This window comes from Danaus plexippus (genome assembly GCF_018135715.1).
Source record: "Danaus plexippus chromosome 3 unlocalized genomic scaffold, MEX_DaPlex mxdp_25, whole genome shotgun sequence".
Classification (NCBI taxonomy): Eukaryota; Metazoa; Arthropoda; class Insecta; order Lepidoptera; family Nymphalidae; genus Danaus; species Danaus plexippus.
In genome coordinates, this window is record NW_026869844.1 from 782,488 (window position 1) to 802,320 (window position 19,833).

Genomic DNA, 19,833 nt, shown 5'->3' on the forward strand with positions numbered 1-19,833 from the left:
TTGTATGATTAAACTAAAAATCATATCTATATATGTTTTCATTCAAAATAAAGACCTGTATAAGTAAATAAATTAAGCTTCAAATTATCTGTTTTAAAATAAATATGACTTGTTTTAAATATTATTGTGTGCTATATACTGTTCTCAGTTTCAGAACGCTTTGAACAATCATTATAAAGGGGTGGAAATCTTATCAATATAAATGTCATCTAGATTTAATTTGGGTATAAATCAAATAAAAGTTGTGAATTAATTAATACCATAATGTACTTTATTAGGATAATTAACTAGGTCTGTCACCTGTAGTTTGAAACACAACAAATCTACGTCTTTGACTTTTCCAACACTTGTAAAAATCTGACGTGTACACTTAATTCTTAATTAATATTTTTAAGTTGCGTAATACACGATCAAAACAGTAAACATTGTGTAATACATAATCGAGAGCAAGATTACCAAGTAAAACATATTTATAACATCGAAATCTTTTCGAATTAGTTTAATATTGACATTATATAAACAATTTTAAATATTATTATTACGAGACACGAAATTCATGTATCGAGTTTCGATTAATCGAAAAGTTATAATTATTTCAGTTACAAACTGTTAACTTAAACAAAATTGTTTTAGTACCCATAAAATATTATTGGAAAATTATCTTACTTAACATAATATGATTTATAATATATATAATATTTCATCATAGTGAGGACGTTGTAAAACCAAAATGCAAGTAAATATATATTCAAAATAATTCACAAACTCATATATTAAAACTTTTCTTTAGTAATCTATCTTTATAATGTTGGTAATGGCACTCATACATGTCAGTGACTTGGGGCACGTGGAAGATATCGTTGGCTTAATATTAGGCTTTTATTTGCCTTATAAAATAAATTAATAGTAAACATTGTACAAACAATAAACATTAACTCGTATTCCGCTACAATTCTATTAAAACTAACCTCTTATATAAGGTGCTATTTGGAAAAATCCCTCTCAGATACATCGTAAACTAAACACACGCCTGAAGTAAGACATTTTTAACTATTAACCTAAATTAGTTGCATTTTCTTAAAAATAATGATACAAATATATCATAATACTAATAAAATATACTTAAATTCAAATGAACTTCAACGATGTCAATTCAAGTTTGTTTTAAAAACTTATTAATACTCTATAACTAAATTAACTATAAATTTGATCGATTTCGACAAAATCAAGATCGAATGTTAAAAGTATATTAAGACTTACAACGTTTTTATAAAATTTGTAAAAAAAATTATATGCGAACAATAGTTTTGGTTAATACGATTGGTTAGTTCATTGATTTGTTAAAAAGAAATTGAAATGACTAGTTATTAGTAACGTCAGATTGTTATGAATTAGGCGTGTTTACATTATTTTTAATTTGGCTTACATTAAATTACAATATTATAGTAATAATTGTAAACATAATTTTATAACTTAAAAATAACGCAATCATAAAAACTTTTAATCTAAAAAAACATTCAACTCATAACCTAAAAATGATAAATCAACATAGGTAGTTCAAACAACCGATTCTTTGGCCGTTGTTGGTATATCTGTAGTGTAAATTAAAGTATTCATCTGGGTAGACCTATAGGTTTGTGTTCAGCACCCTGTAGACTAGAGAGAAACGAGACCTACCTAGAATTATCTACAACTTCCAAGCATATTTACAGCTGAACCTGATTATTCTTGTATATAATTCCGGTATTTTAAAACAGATAAGTAATTCACATGATAAAACATTCGGAAGGACAAATAAGACGATAAAGTGAAATCGTTGAAGATTATATAAAAAAATAATAAACAATACAATTTAAGACAATGCGACATTTTTTATCTGTGACCCACAGACAAAAAATATAATCGTAAAAAGTATACGTTGAATGGATCAATACTTTGAATTAAGACATATTTTCAATAAAAAATGAGATTCTCGTATAGCTACGTGGTGAATTATTAAGAATATTTTTTTAACTATTCGCTACCTTCATACAAAACTACACAAAATATTTAAAAAATTTAATACTTGCAATAAATATGATAGATCTACACGTTTCAATTAATTTAATATAGTGCTAAATTATTATTATTATTATTATTGTATTAATTTGACACTATTTATCTAGCTTTAACGTTTAAGGAGGCCCTTTAGAAAAATATTTTATCTAAATCAATATCTGTGCGTGTTTTCTAATTTCCTATCAAAAAAAGCACGGCCGTGGTTATTTAATCTACATTTTTATTTTCGTATCCAAAATATTTATCTGTGGATGGAGTGATGATATGATTTTTGCGATGACGGATTGATTTATTAAGAAGTGTTTTTGCATTACAATTATATATAATGTATGTAAAAAACAAAAATTATATATGTTTGGCAGTGAGAAATTATACTTAATCATAGATCGATAAAACAAGATAGCCGTCAGAGAGGTACGAGTATCTATTGGTTTATAGTGAGAAATCCTTGTCAAAGGAACATAGATTTAACGCAGTCCTATTTCTTAGATACAGGCTATTATCGTAGAGTACTGGGTTTGACATAACATATAGGCTAAATATAGTGACGTATTTAGAGGAACGCAACAAAGTGATTCATCTTGTTAATCATGATCAGACTAATTGATCCAATTCTGTAAAATTTTAGCAACATTCTTCTGGACGAACTTGTTCATATTAATTTGCCATATACGTCCCGCTAAATATTTCACTATTTGGAAAAAGAAACATGCATATCATTATGCCCACTACACTAAATAAAACCTTGTAAAACGACCATAGTACTAGGAAAACAATGCGACTATCGGAAGCGATGTTAAAACACACCGTGAAGAGCGGTTGGAATCTGTACAATGTCCACGTTTTAACCATTCGATCTAAACAAGGCACGTACCACAAACCACGATACGCTCCAAAAACATAACATGAACAAACAGCGTCTCACACCGGTCTATTATTGCACTTCGCGATCTTTGGTGTCAAAGTCATAGCAACGCGCAGCGGCGAGGCAACATGCTCTATATGGAGCATTCGTCGCTCTCTCGGGCGTAGTCCTCGTCGTCTTCCTGGTTACGCGTTTTTTTCACTTTACTAGACACTACACCGGTATTCACTTTACTGAACACACTGCTGCGGTTCAACCTCGCCACCTCCCGCTGGGGGCTGAGTCTCTCCGCGACGGCTCTCTCGTAATTGTCTGATATTTTGCTAACACCGTTCACCGGGCTCGATGGCGACTTCACAGTTTTTGGGGTTTTTTTCGCGTCATCATTCTTGTCCGCTAAATGTCCGCCGGTGGCCGCCATGTATGACGGCGGATCCTTGGCCCTCGCGCCGCCGGCGTTTAACAGCTGAGAGTAGAGGAAGCTGTTGTTGCCGAGGCCGCATCTATCCATTTTGTTGTTCATCATCATCAAGCTGACCGGCTTCTCCGGCGGTATTGGTTTGTCTTTTCTGTCGGGGAGGTTTTTGTTCCATTTTTCGTTGCCGATTGAGTATATGGAGCTTAGGTTGACGAACCCCCCAGCCGGGGTCCGGTTTACGGCGGGGTCGCGACCCCTAGCCGCTGATAGCCCCTCGCTGAGAGTAGACTCCTCGACGCTAGAGTCTTCTATAACCTCCGTGTTTGTGACGTCATCTACATTAGGCGACAGACAGTCATCGTCGGTCTCATCGTATGAGCTGGAATTTATACAGATGAATTAGTTTAACTCAAAATTGCAACAGATAATACTTTATATGTACTGAATGCAAAGTACTCAAGGATTGAAGTGGGGTTAGTCGCTCATGCTAATGCTATGAATGCCAATGAATCCTTACATTATTTACAAACAGAAGCTGTGAGCTCGATGAGGGGAATAGATTTACAGGGACGATATTATACCATGTTTCATCAGTAAGGCAGACTAAGCCAACGTCAGGGAATTCTCAAACAACAATGTGCTGCTCATTTTAAGCTGGTGTTTATTTAATATTTTTTAACGTAGTTGAAGTAAAACTTCGTCAAAAATCGTGACGGAAAGTGCGTGTTGATGCGACGATAGAATGTCGGAAGTGCTCTTACGATGTTTGTTCATTGATTCTGTTAGATATTTGTTATTGACATGTCCTTGGAGGCAAAAGGAAGCCGTTTGCTTAAAAATAGCTTTTTTTCCCGATAAAATAGGGTTCAATGCAGCATAACACATTACATACACTGCAATAAAACACACTCTTACCCTAGCATAGCCAGTTCTGTCTTCCTCCCTGATGAAAGAAATTAGAATAAATAAAAAAAAAATATACATAAAAATGACATCTGAATGATAAAAAAATATATAATAAAATAAATAGCGATTAAATAAATACAGATATGGATTTTTCCTACAATGATTTCCCTAAATCAGGATTGCATTCAGAACATATTAGTGGAACTTAGCGTTTATTATCTATGGTGCTATCAGGATGTTCTGTGAGCACGAGTGCGCCAAACTTCGATTGTCTATGGTCTAGTGCTTTATATATACGTACTTTACCATAGTAATTAATAGTGTGATCTAAGTCCTTGTAACCCATTACGTCTGGACAAATCATAGTAATGCTTTAAACACTTCCTCCCTGTATCCTTATATAAACACAAACGCCTGTTTTCAAAGAGAAATAAACGTTATGTGAAGTTATTAAGGTTTAATTTTATTTTGATTGTTATACTCACATCTGGTCCTGCGCGTCGCTGCCACCTTCTTCGGCTACCAGGAGCTCGTATTCTTCAGCGGCGAATCTATCCCACTCCGACATCTGAATAGATAATATTATCTTGGTTGTTTTAATACAGAATAAAATACATGAGATACTTCTATTAGATAAAAATATAATTAAATTTACTACAGGAGACGTAGAATATAACGCACCTCGCAATCAGAATCCCTCTGTGTGGCGAACGGATCGCGCTGTTCGTGGTCGAGATACTTCTCCAGATTGAAGAAAGTATCGAAGAAGATCGGCGTCAGCTTGCACTTCTTCAGATCAGATAGAGTGATCTTACCTTGCTCTGCCGGATGTACCATGTCTAACATCTGCAAGATATGAACGCACCAACGTTACTGCAGCTTTCTATTTATAAATTCGAACATTATGAAAATAAAGTTATATTTTTTTTTATACGACATTGGCATAATATACCATTGATAAGGCTGTAAAAAATTATAAGGGGAAAAAACAAATGACAGTTACAACGTTGACATTAGGATAGATAGTTGACAGTGGTTTTTTTTTCACACCTGACATAAACAGTCGACAAACGGTAGCGTTTCTATGCCGATGGCTTCCATTCTTTGCATCTGTTCCTCGTAGAAGTATTCCAGTTCATACATGGAGATGTACCCGTCGCCGTCCAGGTCCATGCATCTAGAACGAATATAAAATGTAGAATAAATTAAAATAAAATCTTTACTGAATATTTTCTAACATTCATCTATATTTTCGATTAAAATCCTATATTGGGTGGATTCATGACAAAATGTCGTAAGTCCCCTCTAAAATATGTTTTACGTAATCTTTTCCGGTCACACACGAACACTTGACCAAGTCGAGACTCGCACAAATGCACGTATTTCGGGGGTGACCAGAAACGGCTCAAGCTTGCTTACAAAAATTTCAAGTTCAAGTGCATGCATTGAGCTACTTATGCTGTGGATCACGCAATGGCAGTAGTTGGCTTTAATTTAGCGACAAAAAAACTGAACATTCAGAAGAGACACCGGATTATATCAACTAAAGACTGATTGATTTCTTTTGTCCCTGTTTGGCAATCTTTTCTTTCTATTTCCCAAAGACTCTTTCCTATATATGTTTATAAATTTTTCTAATATACTGCGGGCTGTATGCCGTTGGGTAGTTTTGTTGATTTTGGCGCGAAAATGACGCACTCATGTAGTCGGGCTACAACAGTAGTGAAACTCGCGCGAAATTCAATCTGCTACCACACAAGTTCATGTAAACTTGCGCAAACATTGCACAAGTTGGGAATTGAAACTTGAAACTTTTTCAAGAGTTTTTGCCTGTCGTAAATTTGCGCAGTTTTCTTCCCATACGGTACAGTATACTCGTGAAAGTAATGGACTTGCACAAGTCTACTGTAACGTGTGTGGCCGACATAACACTTAATATGACATTTACGTGTCAGAAGTCTCAATGACAGGTAGCGTGCAACTTTTTAAATTCGTCTGCAAACGCCTGTAATTAGTATTTAACACGAAACATTTTCATATAATACGGAGATTATTTTGAAAATTGTTGCAACAAATATTTTATGCAAATATAATGTATTTTACACATCAGAATATATTTTGGTAGGGAAATCTCTGAACGTCCTGTTAAATTTCCTCTAACTTTTCCAAACGACACATGATAGATTAAGCGTGTCTAAAGAATAAGAGCCCAGCGGTTTGACGATAACATGGTATTCTTGCAGCTTATTTTTGGATTGTAGAGAAGAATTCATCCTTAACTATCCCGGGGTTAAGGTGATTAATTTCCAGCTGGTTTCAAACAAAGATTCTCGTTGAAAACGTAATCAACTTAATTTTAGTTGACGTCATGCCCTCGCTACCTTCTTGCAGATTAAATTGAATTTTTTTTGGTGCTACGAGTATCATTTTATAAGTGGTTGTATACATCAGGGCTGTAAAATGCGGGTTTACAATCGAATAAAATTTCGGACGTAGAATTATTTGGGAATTCTCCAGGAATTTTTATTGGAACGTCTCAAAAACTTCGACGTGCAATCAGAGTTTTGCCAATGAAGTTTTGCTGTACAGCTAAGTACGAGTAATGTGAGAAACATTGTTTTTTTTACCGAAAAATGATGCTATAATCAGAAAATAACATGCATAAATCGGTTAATAGGTATAGTTATCATACCTGAACCAGTACTCGATGGCGGTGGGGTGAGTCTTGTCCTCCTCGGCGAGTAGGAACCACACGAACTCCGTGTACGACATCCGCGGTTCACCGTCCGCTGTCAGACGGTTCTGGTTGCCACGGGTCACGCAACCCGACAGCACTCGCTCGATCATACGACTCGATAGCGCTGTTAGTATTCACAGGTTATATTACAATGTTAACAGATTATATACTAAATAAATAAATAACTTCCAATTAAAACGTGTTTTTTTTATTATTTGAAATAACTACATACACCCGATGAGAATCTCATCTCGTCTGCCCGCGACGTAGAGAGCATGTTGTTTAAAATAATAAACTAACGCGTAGTAATATGAAAATATTCGTTTTATTTAAATGAATGCTCGCGAAAGTCTTAGATCTCATTAGATCAGACTCTAATTATTAGTATTAGTGGAATCGATTATTGATACACATTCAATAGGAGTGTTTTTCAAAAAAGATTAATTTTTAACTGTTCTTTTTTTATTTCCAGTTAAGGTGATAGATCATTTTTATTATAATATATGTTAAAATCCAACGTTAATATCTTATTGAGCGGGTATAAACTATTTATGTAGGATTACGAGTTACTTTTGCAATGACGTTTAGCTTCGGTGTTGCAAGACTTCATGCTTTGAAAGTATTAAACTATCAGGCGGCTAAGGTCAACATTTTGCAAGACATAATCCATTTATACATATATATATATATATATATATATATATATATATATATATATATATATATATATATATATATATAAATTGTATACGTAATTAAGACGTATGATAAAATTTTATATTATACTGACCGTGATCGTTGTGCCGCGCCAGATCGTGTCTGTCTATGAACAGGTCGTGGTCTTTATCCAGTTCCCAGAACTTGCAGTAGATGACGTAGAAATGTTCGTAACTGGAATCCAACAAAACCTTATGTAAAACATTAGGATCTTTAACAAAAAGCTAATACAGAAGGATTTATCATTGTTTATATTATTCAAACTGATAAAAAACTTAATCATAAAGTCACAAATGCGTCTTTAAATAATTATGTTTGAAATAACTTAGGCAAGCACGTTCATATATCTATATGTGTAAGAGTTTAAGCGTATATTACCTAAAATATTGCGTCACTTGATTAATGTCCTCTTCGTCTTCTAACAGCTGTATAACTTGCAGCAGGTTCGATCTTCTCAGTTCTGGTATAGATATTCTTCCAGACCAAGTTCGATTCACACAGTAAAATATCCTAGCGATCACCTGCAAGCGAGTGTCATGGAAATTTAATGATTTTTCTCGTTCGTTTTAGTTGATTGTTTTTAATATGTCCTTCATCTGTGCAAAGATATGCACAGTATATTCTGCCAGTGTCTTGTAGAATGGAGGAGACACGATCAGGGATTAACTTAAGAATGTAATAAAATTTAACAGCTTCGACTGAGGTCACAATATTAGGAACTTTATTTGTAGATCTAAAAGTTCGTTTTGCTTATAATAAAATATTTTAAGTGACATTGGCGGAATATATTGTGCACATTTGTTACTAGTGAGGGATGCAGATTAAAAAAAATAAATAATAAAAATGTTGATCTTAAATTATCTATGGAAGTAATATTAAGATATGTATATAGTATCTTACAATGTGTATTGTATTTTATAATGTATATTCTTTCTTTAATACATCAGAGAAACATGTAATATTTAGTAACCAATGTTCAAAAGTATCATGATCACCGCTTTCCCTGCAGACCTCTCTAAGGACTACTTTCTAAGTTATTGGTATTGAAGAAAAACATTTGTTCAAAATATATTCTTGTAGCACTTTAATATATAAGTACTTGAAATGTTACAAACATTTTGAATAAATGGTTAAAATATTTTTATTTAAAATCGATTAAATGAATTAATAATACAATAACTTAAGACGAAATCGTAATGACAAATGAAGATAAATGTTAATATAATCTATATTATATTATTTTTATTTGTTTTATATTTGAAATAATTAAAATCAACTCACAGTATGTACATATCGGGAGTGGAATTCTGTGGCTTCCTTCAGGAATGATAGTCCGGGGTGGGTGTCCACGACGTCCTGAACCAGGGGAACGAAATCCTCCGGCGTCAGACTGTTGCTCTTACCCCGGGTCAGGATATATACGAACCTCGAGGCCTGGTCGTGGCATTGTGTTGTCATCCTGAGACGGATTATAATATCAATCAATAAATAATATATAAAAAAATATAGGCACATATGGATTTCATTAGAGTTTTTTTTAATATCTAGAATATAGAAAGTAATCCAACGTAACCATAGATATTGACCGCACATTTTTGGTTTTATCATTCATCGTAGTATAAAAAATCTATGACAAAATCCATTAACATTGTAAGTTCTATAAACCTAAAGATTTATCATACATATAAAGATATTTTCGTAAAAGGAATATGAAAAATTCAAATACTAAACAAGGACAGTCTTTTAATGTACGTATTTTGAATTTATTAAACAAAAGTCATAATCCATTGCTAATAAGTCGATTTTCATGATTACAGTATTATTATTTTATAATCTGTACATTTTATATAAACAATAACATTCAAATGATACAAAGGCGATTCAAATATTCGCTTGTCAATAGTAAATATGACATATGTCAAATAGGGATTGCTTACTCTCTCCAAAAGTCGATATATTTGTGTCCGTCAACAGTGGCGTTTAGTTTCTGCTGCGTGGCTAGGAACAGTGGCATTTTCCAATACAGTGGACACTCGCACGCTTTCACAATATGTTTAAAGCTTTCTCGGGGGACCTGAGAATAAAAAAAAATATATTTAGATTAGTTTCCTTTTATACAGATTACTTTTTTTAATATTTGTAACTAAAAACTAGGTTTAATTAATTTACGTTTTTACTTTTTAGTGATTTATCTACGTAACATTTTAAATTTATAGTATTATAAAATTTTAAACGTTTAAAATTTATTGTATTATAAAATTGAATTTTATTATCATGTAAAGTAAATAAAACCGTTCAAGTTCTCTTTTAAGACTGTACATTATGTAAGTAATTAAATTTCTGAACACAAAGTAAACATATCAGGAAGAATATAATAAACAAACGTATTGGAATTATGAAGCACGGGTATATTTATATACATATTTGTACATGATTACTTTCAAAATCTATGCATACGTATTATTAGAAAAAAATTATTATTCTACAAGACTGCAAAGCATCCTCGTCCCGCACGTAAGCGAAATACGTGATTGTAAACAGTGAATGCGCGATGGAATTTTAAACTCTGTTTTGAAAACAATAAAGACATTTACAGTAACACAAAACATTTCAGCTAGGCTTCGTAGGTTTATTTTATGCGAAATCATGTCTTATTTATATGAATATAATATAACAAATGGCATAGCAAGCTGTTTGGTCACTCAAGTCCCGCGGGTGGCCTGTCCGACTTCCGTCAAGTATATAGGTCGCTGACACGTGTCGTATACACGGACGTTTGTTATAGCCAGTATTATAATTGTCCTATTTGATCTACTCTTTAATCTATTAATACACCCATGTGTATTATGTATTATGTATACTTTATTCTGTAATAAAGTATCAAAGTATTTTTCCTACATGTTTCTTTGTTTTCTCATCTCATTTATCATACGTATATAAAGGATTTTGACAAGACTTAATTATTATTTTTATTGTTAAAGATAGCCTAACTATAAAAATGGGTAAAGTACATACAAACTGGTACAGCTATAAAGAAATTGCGCTTTACTATTCTTTTGTCATCAAAGTATAACAAGCGGATCACATAAAACCTCTTTAGTGTGCATCGTATATTAAACCTTAATATGTTTTAGCTTGTATTTAAACTCAAATAGAATAGTTTCAAAAGATCGTTTTTTTTTAAATATTAATTTACCCGTAACAGTTGTAATTGTAAGGTTTAGGTAGGTATTACTAACTACCAAGGAGGTCGGATACCACCTCTGTGTCTATCATGAGAGATGGTAATAGTTTTATCTATACAAAGCGTCTAGAAACATTTCCTTAACTTACGTAATATTCACTAAGTAGCCCATTCGCTATAAATAAGCAAAGCGTCGTGACCCACTTCGTCGGTCAATGACCCCGTGAGTTAGGGAAACGATGGATTCGAATATGGGGACTCAAGGGCGCAGCGGATTGATATTGTTGAAAAGTCGATTTAACTAAATTCACAGGTTCAAAACATTTACTTTTGGTCTTTACATACGCTGTAGTATTATTATAATAATACAAACATAAAAAATGTAATGACTTGATTTACTGAGAAAATAATTTCTATTGAAACATTTATGTGATCTGTGATCTGTGGTTATATGTAAACGGCTAGCAATTTTAAAGCAGATACCTTTAGTGGTAACACATAAACATGTATAGATAAAGTTGTTAAGGTCCTTTAGTTTTGAAACAGCGAAATCTGTAGGAAAATTATTGTATCGTTTTTATTTATTTAAATGAAACTAATATATTTTCGGATATACTACGAGGATTTTATTATTTTAAAACTACATAATACCGACGTTTCGGTTACTTTTCAGCAACCGTGATGTTTAAAATAATAAAATCCGCGTAGTATATTAGTTTCATTTAAATGAATAAAACTCGTGAAAGTGTTAGATCTCATTATGTTTTTATTTATATTTTGAGACCACAACGACAGTTTTCTAGAGAGATGTGTTAAATCACGATTGTGTGACATAATATTGAAGTTTAGACAGAAAAATATACATGAAATTTTATTATAATGTTCAATATTTAATTAAAAAACCTGTGTAGGCAAGGCAGGTTTTTTTTAAATTTAAGCTATGCCTTCATTCACACTTGAATATTTTGTCAATGACGACGTTTTCATTTATTGAATGATTTATAATGTAATTTAGAATACCTTGTAGAGTAAACACGAATGATTGCGGTTTTTTTTAAACTACAAATTTTCTGTTTGATTAACAACGTCAAATTCATTCATGTCAAACTTCACTATTGTCAAATTCATTGCTGTCACTTCTTTAAATATTAATATTTCGTCCAACAAATAAAAACGTTGACATAAACAAAATATTCAAATTGCGAATGGGATTCCAGAAGCCATAGCTTAAAGAAATATATTATGCCCATCATCATTTAAATCATCTTACAAGTATTAAAACTTCATTAGCAATCAGAACAAGATAAAAGCGATGTTAGGACGTGATGAGATTTTAAATTAACATCTCGTGTGTCGAGATGAATGTAATGATTGTGAATAATATAAGAAGAGAAATCTTAAACGCTAACTTTGAATGTGAAAGACGATCAGAGAAGCGGTGTGGAAATTGTAAAATAATTCACTTCTTACTACTATTATTTATGTTAAAAATCACATACGTAGAGCTGTGCTTTTAGAATTGTTCGTGATAAAAAATTAGTGCCATTTTAATATCAATAGTACGAAAGTTTGGAAGAATACATGAATTTCTTTTAAACAGACTTAGTAAATTTCGTTAACCATTGACGGTTTGTATTTTTGTCATATTCTTAAACATTTATCTGATTAAATATATGTATTTTTTATTTTCAGAAATATAATTGTTTATTCAAACAATTTTCATTCCTCATTCAGAAAAAAGGGGAGATACCAGTAAAAAAAATTTTTTTTTTTTTTATATAATACAAAAAAAATTAAATTTATAACATATACATATAATATCAACAGAATCATATTATGTAACCGAAATTATTCCATGTACAGATCTTACATATGGCGTGACAAATTAATCGTTGATTTATTATCGAGAAAAAACTAAAATTATCTATGACCTGTTCCTATGTCAAATATTACGAAAAACTGACAAGAAACAGTTTTTTAGCTGACATCAATCGGTTAGCCCCAATGCAGTTGATTGAGGAGTAGTTTTTGGGTCAAATATAGGTCTTGCTATCTAAGCATCAGGCCGGAGGGAGTAGGGCACAGCTCGACCCATGCTACTTGCTTCTTTTGGACGAAGTAGTCACAACATTTACTGTCCAAATGTCTTTACCATTCAAGTAATTTAACATTTTTGTTACGGGTCATTAATGACGTACACTCATGGTTATTCTATCAAAGTTTAACAATTTATATATATATATATATATTATAATTATTCATTCGTAAATGGTTTCCATTTTGATACGAGTGTTTTACCGGATATTAACGAAAATGGTTTAAGGAAGAGCATTTAACCTTTTGTATTCGAGCATCGTTATTTCTGAAAACCATATACGAATCGTGACGAATGATATTCTTATATTTTAAGTAAAAGGTTAGTCATATTTAATGGTGAAGTAAATTGTGAATATATCTGACGAGGATTGTTTTTTTTGTATGACGCCTTCTATATATAAATCGGGGACACTTCGAGTTCAATGACCGCTGTTCAGTGTCTTTATATGAGTATATCAATAAAATAATAGAAGAAAACTCACTGAAAAAAATGTTTTATCTTAAGTTTACATAAATAGTTTAATATTTACAATGTTTTGATACTTTTAATACTTTGAAAATACAAAATCGTAGGCCAAGTATGAGGCGGACTCGTGAAGGATTTAGTACCATTATCCAAGGAAACCATAATTAAAAAAAAATATTTCATTCATTACCCATGTAATAAACAAAATTTACATCTAAAATATTTACATTCTTTTATTTCTTTAGTATTCGTTGTTGTAGTGCAACAGAAACACAATATCTGTCAAAATGTCAACTGTCGAACTATTATCACAGTGCATGACAGTCGTTCTATATTCATCGATTTTAGTCTGGTTACGGAAAGTCAAAAATATTGTTTTGTAGAAATCCCCATTTGTCAATAAGACTGCCGTTTTTAATCTGTAATACATAGTGTTAAATTTTTAGCTTTTTTTTGGTGTACAATAAAGAATGCGATAATGCAACAACTGTTAAATTACTTCAAGCAATCTCATTTTATGTAAATATCATCATATAACATCTAAAATGTTTACAAGCTAGTTGCCTGTTCATACATGCCTTTTCATCAATAAAAGCAGGTCAGCCTATTAAAAGTTTTGTAGGAGAGAGTCGTAATAGAAGTAAGAATTGACAATTTGCTCGACCTTATTTTTGATGTTGAAAATAAAAAAAACAACCAATTTGCGTGTTTTATAATGGGTTACAGAATTGTAATTTAATTTAAGAATTCTTATTTTCGATCTTGTTTTTTTTTATATTTTAAACATTATAGTTTTGAAACTAAGTTGATGTCAGAAATGAGAATTTTTTATCCCAACATTTTATGATAAACTAAATAAAATTTCGTTCGATATTAATATAAAAACAAAAATTTGATTCTTAACAACCTTTATGTGAATAAATTTACTTCAAGGAATAGTTACTTATCTATTTTAAAATAAATAAATGAATTTATGCTACTTCCGTCTTAAAATAATATATGATTTAAACGTGAAAATATAGAAGATTCCAGTCGTGAACACTTAAGTATATTGTAAGTACCCTTAAAAAATTCCCGGTAATCATTAGCCAGTAGCCATCATATAAATAAAGATATTTTATCTATAATTAATATTAGACCATAGACAACAAACAAATATTTTTCGTCTAACAATAGTGTTGTCCGTATCCGTGAGAAGTCTCCCACGTCAGATAATGAGACATTTGGATATTTTATCTACAATAATATCACATAATATATGTTCTTAATTATAACATGAATATACCAAATAAATATTTTGCACATTCTTAATAATTATATCATTTTGGATGTATATAATTGTGTATAAAATTATCAAATTGTTGATTATCAAACAATTTAATTGATATTTAATATTTTAAGGGATCGTCTTCTGTAACAGCAATATAAAGTCCTATCACTTTGACTCCGATTTTTGTTTCATTAAGATCGTAAGCAAGTTTTAATGATCACTTAAAAGTTAAAATTACAGGGACGATAGCAGTCTCACGAGGTATGTGAACGGATTTGTATTTTTTATATCCTATTAAATTAAATGTATTATCTAATATAGGTATGTATTTTGAAAATTACTTATGAAATAGTATGTATAAGAAAGATATATTTTTTTTAAGGAAGATGTCGGATTTTAATAATATTTATTGTACATTGAGACGTCGAAAAATATGCAAAAATAAATTAACTAACTGTTAGAGCAACATTGATTTATTTACAAATATTTTTCAAACTTCGTTTTCAAATGTTCGACATCACGATTCAGGTAACATATAAAGTATTTTATAAAGTACATAACTGATAACATATTCCTGTATTTTTATAATTTTCATCGAAAACAATATTATATATGATCACAAATAATATTGTTTTGCATTGCTTATTTCATATAAAAGCATTCATTACAGTTACTAATAGTATATATTAAAACTACTTACAGCTTTCGTCTGTTTTTTTTTTAAATTAATATACATACTTTTATAACATTAGCTAAGATTTATGAAACTATCCTCGTTTAGTTGATGCAAACTCGTTGTTAAAATACAGGTAAGAAGATTATTGTTTGAAACATTGAAATATAATAAATTATAGTAAAATATGAGTATTTAGAAATTTAGTTGCTATTTGACTTAATTTTATACTTAATACAATTTCATTCTGGACATTTAAATCGACAAATTTGGTACAAATATAGAATCCTTGCGAATTAAGTCGGCATCAATTCCACTCGAATCAATACAATCGAATAATCATACAAATTCGATTGAAACGATTCCAAACTAATTGATAAAAAAATTAAGTCGTCAAAGGTTCGGTTATCTAATTACTTTTATAATAAACAAGTCGATATTCTTTTATTAAAGACATTTATCAACATGTTTTCCAATCGCACTAACGTTATTTTTATTGATACATATTAAACCTGTAACGACACTATACAAAAGGAATAGAAAACAAAAATATGTGTATATTTAAAATAAAAAATATATATATAATTTAAGAATCATCACTGTTTCACACAGTCACAATTATATGTCATTATACAATACAATTATATACAATTATTTCTCATTAATTTGCTTCTTCTTATTTCATTTATTAAAATAAATAAATCAATATTTTATAATTTATACTATTTATTTTTAAAATATTTACAATACTGCGGAATATTTTTTCAACTCGGCAATAATAGAACTCGTTGGTGTTAGGCTAGGGTTGAATTTGAATTTTAATTAATTTACTTAAATTTAGTAATTTACAGTAAATAGAATATTTGCGAGCGTGTAGCCGGTGTAAGTGTGGTAATAGTTAAATGGAGAGCCGCTTCATGTTATTTTCTATGTACTATAAAAGAGCAATTTCAGTCATTTTACGTCCGATGTTGAATCGCCATTCAGTGAATCGTTTAATTGCAAGTGAAGTAATTGCGTCTGCTGAACAACACACTCTTGTATTGTGTAGGTTTTTTAATTCTGGTACTAGAGTACGCGAGAGCTGTTTTGTAATTATTTCACGTATATAACTTATAAAGAGTTCTAAATAGGTTTTATATCTTGTTATGGATTGGTATATTAAAACTTTTATGTTCTATTCGAGACGAATTTAAATATTTGGATGACATAAAAGATGCATTCTAGAAGATTCACGAACATTTAGTTATTTTTAAATTGGTATTGAATAAAAAAGATATAACTGTATTATTTTAAGCGATATTAATACTTACTTTGTAGTAAATTTGACGCATTGAAGCAGAATAGGGTACCAAGAATAACAGGGCAAGGCATGTTGGACATTGGCTGAGCGCCAGCGATCCCAATAACATGATGCAGTTTCTTCGTTTTATTTATATAATCTGTGGCGGCTTATTATGGCGGAGTATTGTGGGCATCGAAAATTCTTAATTCATATAATTATTGTGACTTTATCATATTGACAGTAGTTTGTATGTATAGAAATATATAAAAATACTATAGGTATGATTAAATTTCATAATGGACAGAATTTTTTGCTATTTTCTGTTTGTCTTTACGATATAATTTAATACATCGTAAGAATCTAAAATATTTTGCTTTGTCCAACTTCGAAATTACAATAACGGCCTAAGTACAATTCATATCAAAATCATTAATTACTTATATCAAGGCACTTAAAAGATAATAAAATTTAAAATCTTTGTTCCAAATGAAAGAGTTTAATCAGCATGAAAATTAAAAAAAAAAAAATATACTTCAAAGTTCAGAAACGAGAGCAAGTTAAATATTTAAAAAGCCAGTAATGTAGGTCCGCATAAAATGTTAGCATGAGATGTACGTTTTATGAAATATAATACCATTGTATTTTAATAAAAGGATAATATATGATATGAAAAATATAAGAAAAAGATTTGAAAAAATATATTGTTAAAGTGTCTGTATCTATTAATAAAACTCCAGTAGATGAATCGAAGAAGAAACCTCAGATAACAACGTCTAGTGTCTAGTGTCTAGAGTCTAGACAAACAGTCTACTTTCAATAGCCTAACAGATGATTTTAATTTCTGTACAGGATAGGTCAAGAGAAAATTGTTTTGGACGATATGGCCACAAATTTATTTACGATTAGTATTTTTAATTTAACAACACTGTACTTACTTACATATTGCTTTCTTAAATCACGTAGCCGTAAATACTTTAATATTTCATTGTAGTTATTACGAAACGTCATTTTGACCGATGCTTTCATAAATTTTTCTGTTTCGATTCAATATGACCTATAGCAGTAGGTATTTATTAACACTATAATACAAGGTTTTGTCTGCAACTTCGTCCGTGTGGACTTTTGAATTAGGTGCTGAGGGAAATGTAAAATGTTTGCGAGTAAAACAAAAAGTATGGTAATCAAAGTGCTTTATAATCTACAATATGCGGATCACATGACCATTCACAATACAAATAATATGCTCCGATCGTTCAGTACCTGCTTTGAATTTTGGGATAAATTATAGCCTATATCTCATTCTGATGTCTGTCCTACATTACTGTAAACTGTCATCAAGATCAATTTAATAAATTTTGAGTGACAGAGCAACAAACATCCACTCTTCCATATACGTTATTATCCATACATCCATAGACACTCGTAACATTAGTATTTATAGTATTAGTAGGAGGTCACTATCCTAAATATTTTGACGTATAAACAGTGATTGGACTTAGGTCTGCATTAACCAACTACAACTTGGTAGTGTAGGCCAAATAGTAAGGATATAATGAGATCTAAGATTTTCGCGAGTATTCATTTAAATGAAACTAGTATTATTCGGATTTACTACGCGGATTTTATTATTTAAAAACTACATAATCCCGACGTTTCGGTTACTTTGCAGCAACCGTGATCACGGGCAGACGAGGTCTGCTAGTTTCATTTAGTAAGGATATATTCACATATTTTTGCGATCGAGAAATAGTTTTTGATTTGAATAAAATAAGAGTATCAATATTATCACATTTTTTTTATATTACCCTATGGCCTTGAGTATTTCATACATCTATTTATTACAACTTGTTGGCGAATAAGATCTTTTATCGAGCTAAAGTATCAAAGATTTGATATAGATCCTACTTGTTTATTGCTTACATTTTTATTTATCTTTAATCAAAGTTCTAAGAATCTTTTTATTGATTTTTGTTAGACAGCCAATATTTTTTTAGTTAACTGGGCTCAATGTCGCTGAAAGCTACTTTAACAATGGTTACAAAATCTATAGAAAGATACATTTACTATGAGGAAGAATCAAATAGCTATAAAGAAATGAAGAATTTTGGCATTCATTTTGGAATGGATTGATAACAAGACGACTTGCCACTAGCCTCTGTGAATGAATATTCTAGTTCTATATTGTCTATGGACGACACATTATTAGTTGGATCGAAGCCAATTTTTAAATCAATTAAAAAAAATATTAAACAGCTTTTTGTTATTAAAAAATAACATTGTGCTGACCTTTATACTTTTTTATTTGAAGTTGGTTTGCTTTTCCGCTACATTATGTAATGTCAAAAAGCTTTTGTACTAAGTACTTAATATTTCAAAGTTCCATTTGATAGACTCCGGAGTTTTAAAGTTCAGCAAATTTATTATTAATCAAGTGCCTCTTGAGTGAATCTTATATTAATGCTAATAAAATATGCTTTCCATGAAATGTTAAACCTCTTTTGTCTTTTGGGTAATAAGGGCCTCTATTGAAAACAACATTAACAATCTCTCAAGATGTCGAACGGATTACATTTGAATATTTCAACTTAAATTAAAAATTCTTTAAACTAAATAAAACTGACGGTATTGAAATTTGGAAAAAAAGGAGGAGATGAATTAAAATATTTGTAGCAACACTCAAAATGTATGTTTTTTTTTTTAATTCAAAAGGACTCGTATCCAGAGCCGTAAAACATTTACAAAAAAAAAAAAAAGATTTTTAATTTCAATGACATGTGTCACGCAATAACAGTTATATATGTCAAAAATATATACTTACGGTAGAAAAAATAAGTTAAAATACGAAATTGTATTATACCAATCTATATAAACAAAATTAACAACTGACCTGACTGTTGGGGAAGGTTGCGAAGGCGCTCTGTACTTTGTGTAGGGCGTGATCCTGTTGATGGGCGGGTGGAGGTCTTCCTTTGGGGAAGTGGAACCGCGGTATGACCCTGGACGGTCCTGCGGCACGAACAGATCGCTGCAGTGTTGTATGCGGCGGCGCCGACGACGGCTTTTGAGGGGCTGACGCTGCATAACTCTGGAAAAATATTATTTGTTATTATTTAAAAAATATATATATCTATGCTATCATAAGTGTTTTTGAATTTAG

The 19,833-nt window shown here is 30.9% G+C and overlaps 1 protein-coding gene across 5 annotated transcripts in view; it reads right to left on the minus strand.

Annotated features, from left to right (window-relative positions):
• Positions 1-249: 249 nt before the first annotated feature.
• Positions 250-19,833, minus strand: part of LOC116768259 (serine/threonine-protein phosphatase 2A regulatory subunit B'' subunit beta-like) — a 63,143-nt gene continuing 43,559 nt past the window's right edge. For 2 of the 5 annotated variants that reach the window (XM_032658971.2, XM_032659206.2), the window contains exons 2-11: positions 19,564-19,761; positions 9,639-9,775; positions 8,983-9,160; positions 8,080-8,222; positions 7,775-7,875; positions 6,940-7,108; positions 5,298-5,424; positions 4,929-5,093; positions 4,733-4,815; positions 250-3,720 (exon numbers count right to left, since the gene is read on the minus strand). In XM_032658971.2, the coding sequence (XP_032514862.2) occupies positions 3,057-3,720; positions 4,733-4,815; positions 4,929-5,093; positions 5,298-5,424; positions 6,940-7,108; positions 7,775-7,875; positions 8,080-8,222; positions 8,983-9,160; positions 9,639-9,775; positions 19,564-19,761 (1,965 nt within the window). In that variant the 3' untranslated portion in view covers positions 250-3,056. Of the gene's footprint in view, positions 4,285-4,548; positions 4,662-4,732; positions 4,816-4,928; positions 5,094-5,297; positions 5,425-6,939; positions 7,109-7,774; positions 7,876-8,079; positions 8,223-8,982; positions 9,161-9,638; positions 9,776-19,563; positions 19,762-19,833 lie in introns of all 5 variants that reach the window. The other 3 variants (XM_061526633.1, XM_032659127.2, XM_061526632.1) reach the window with 3 other exon arrangements.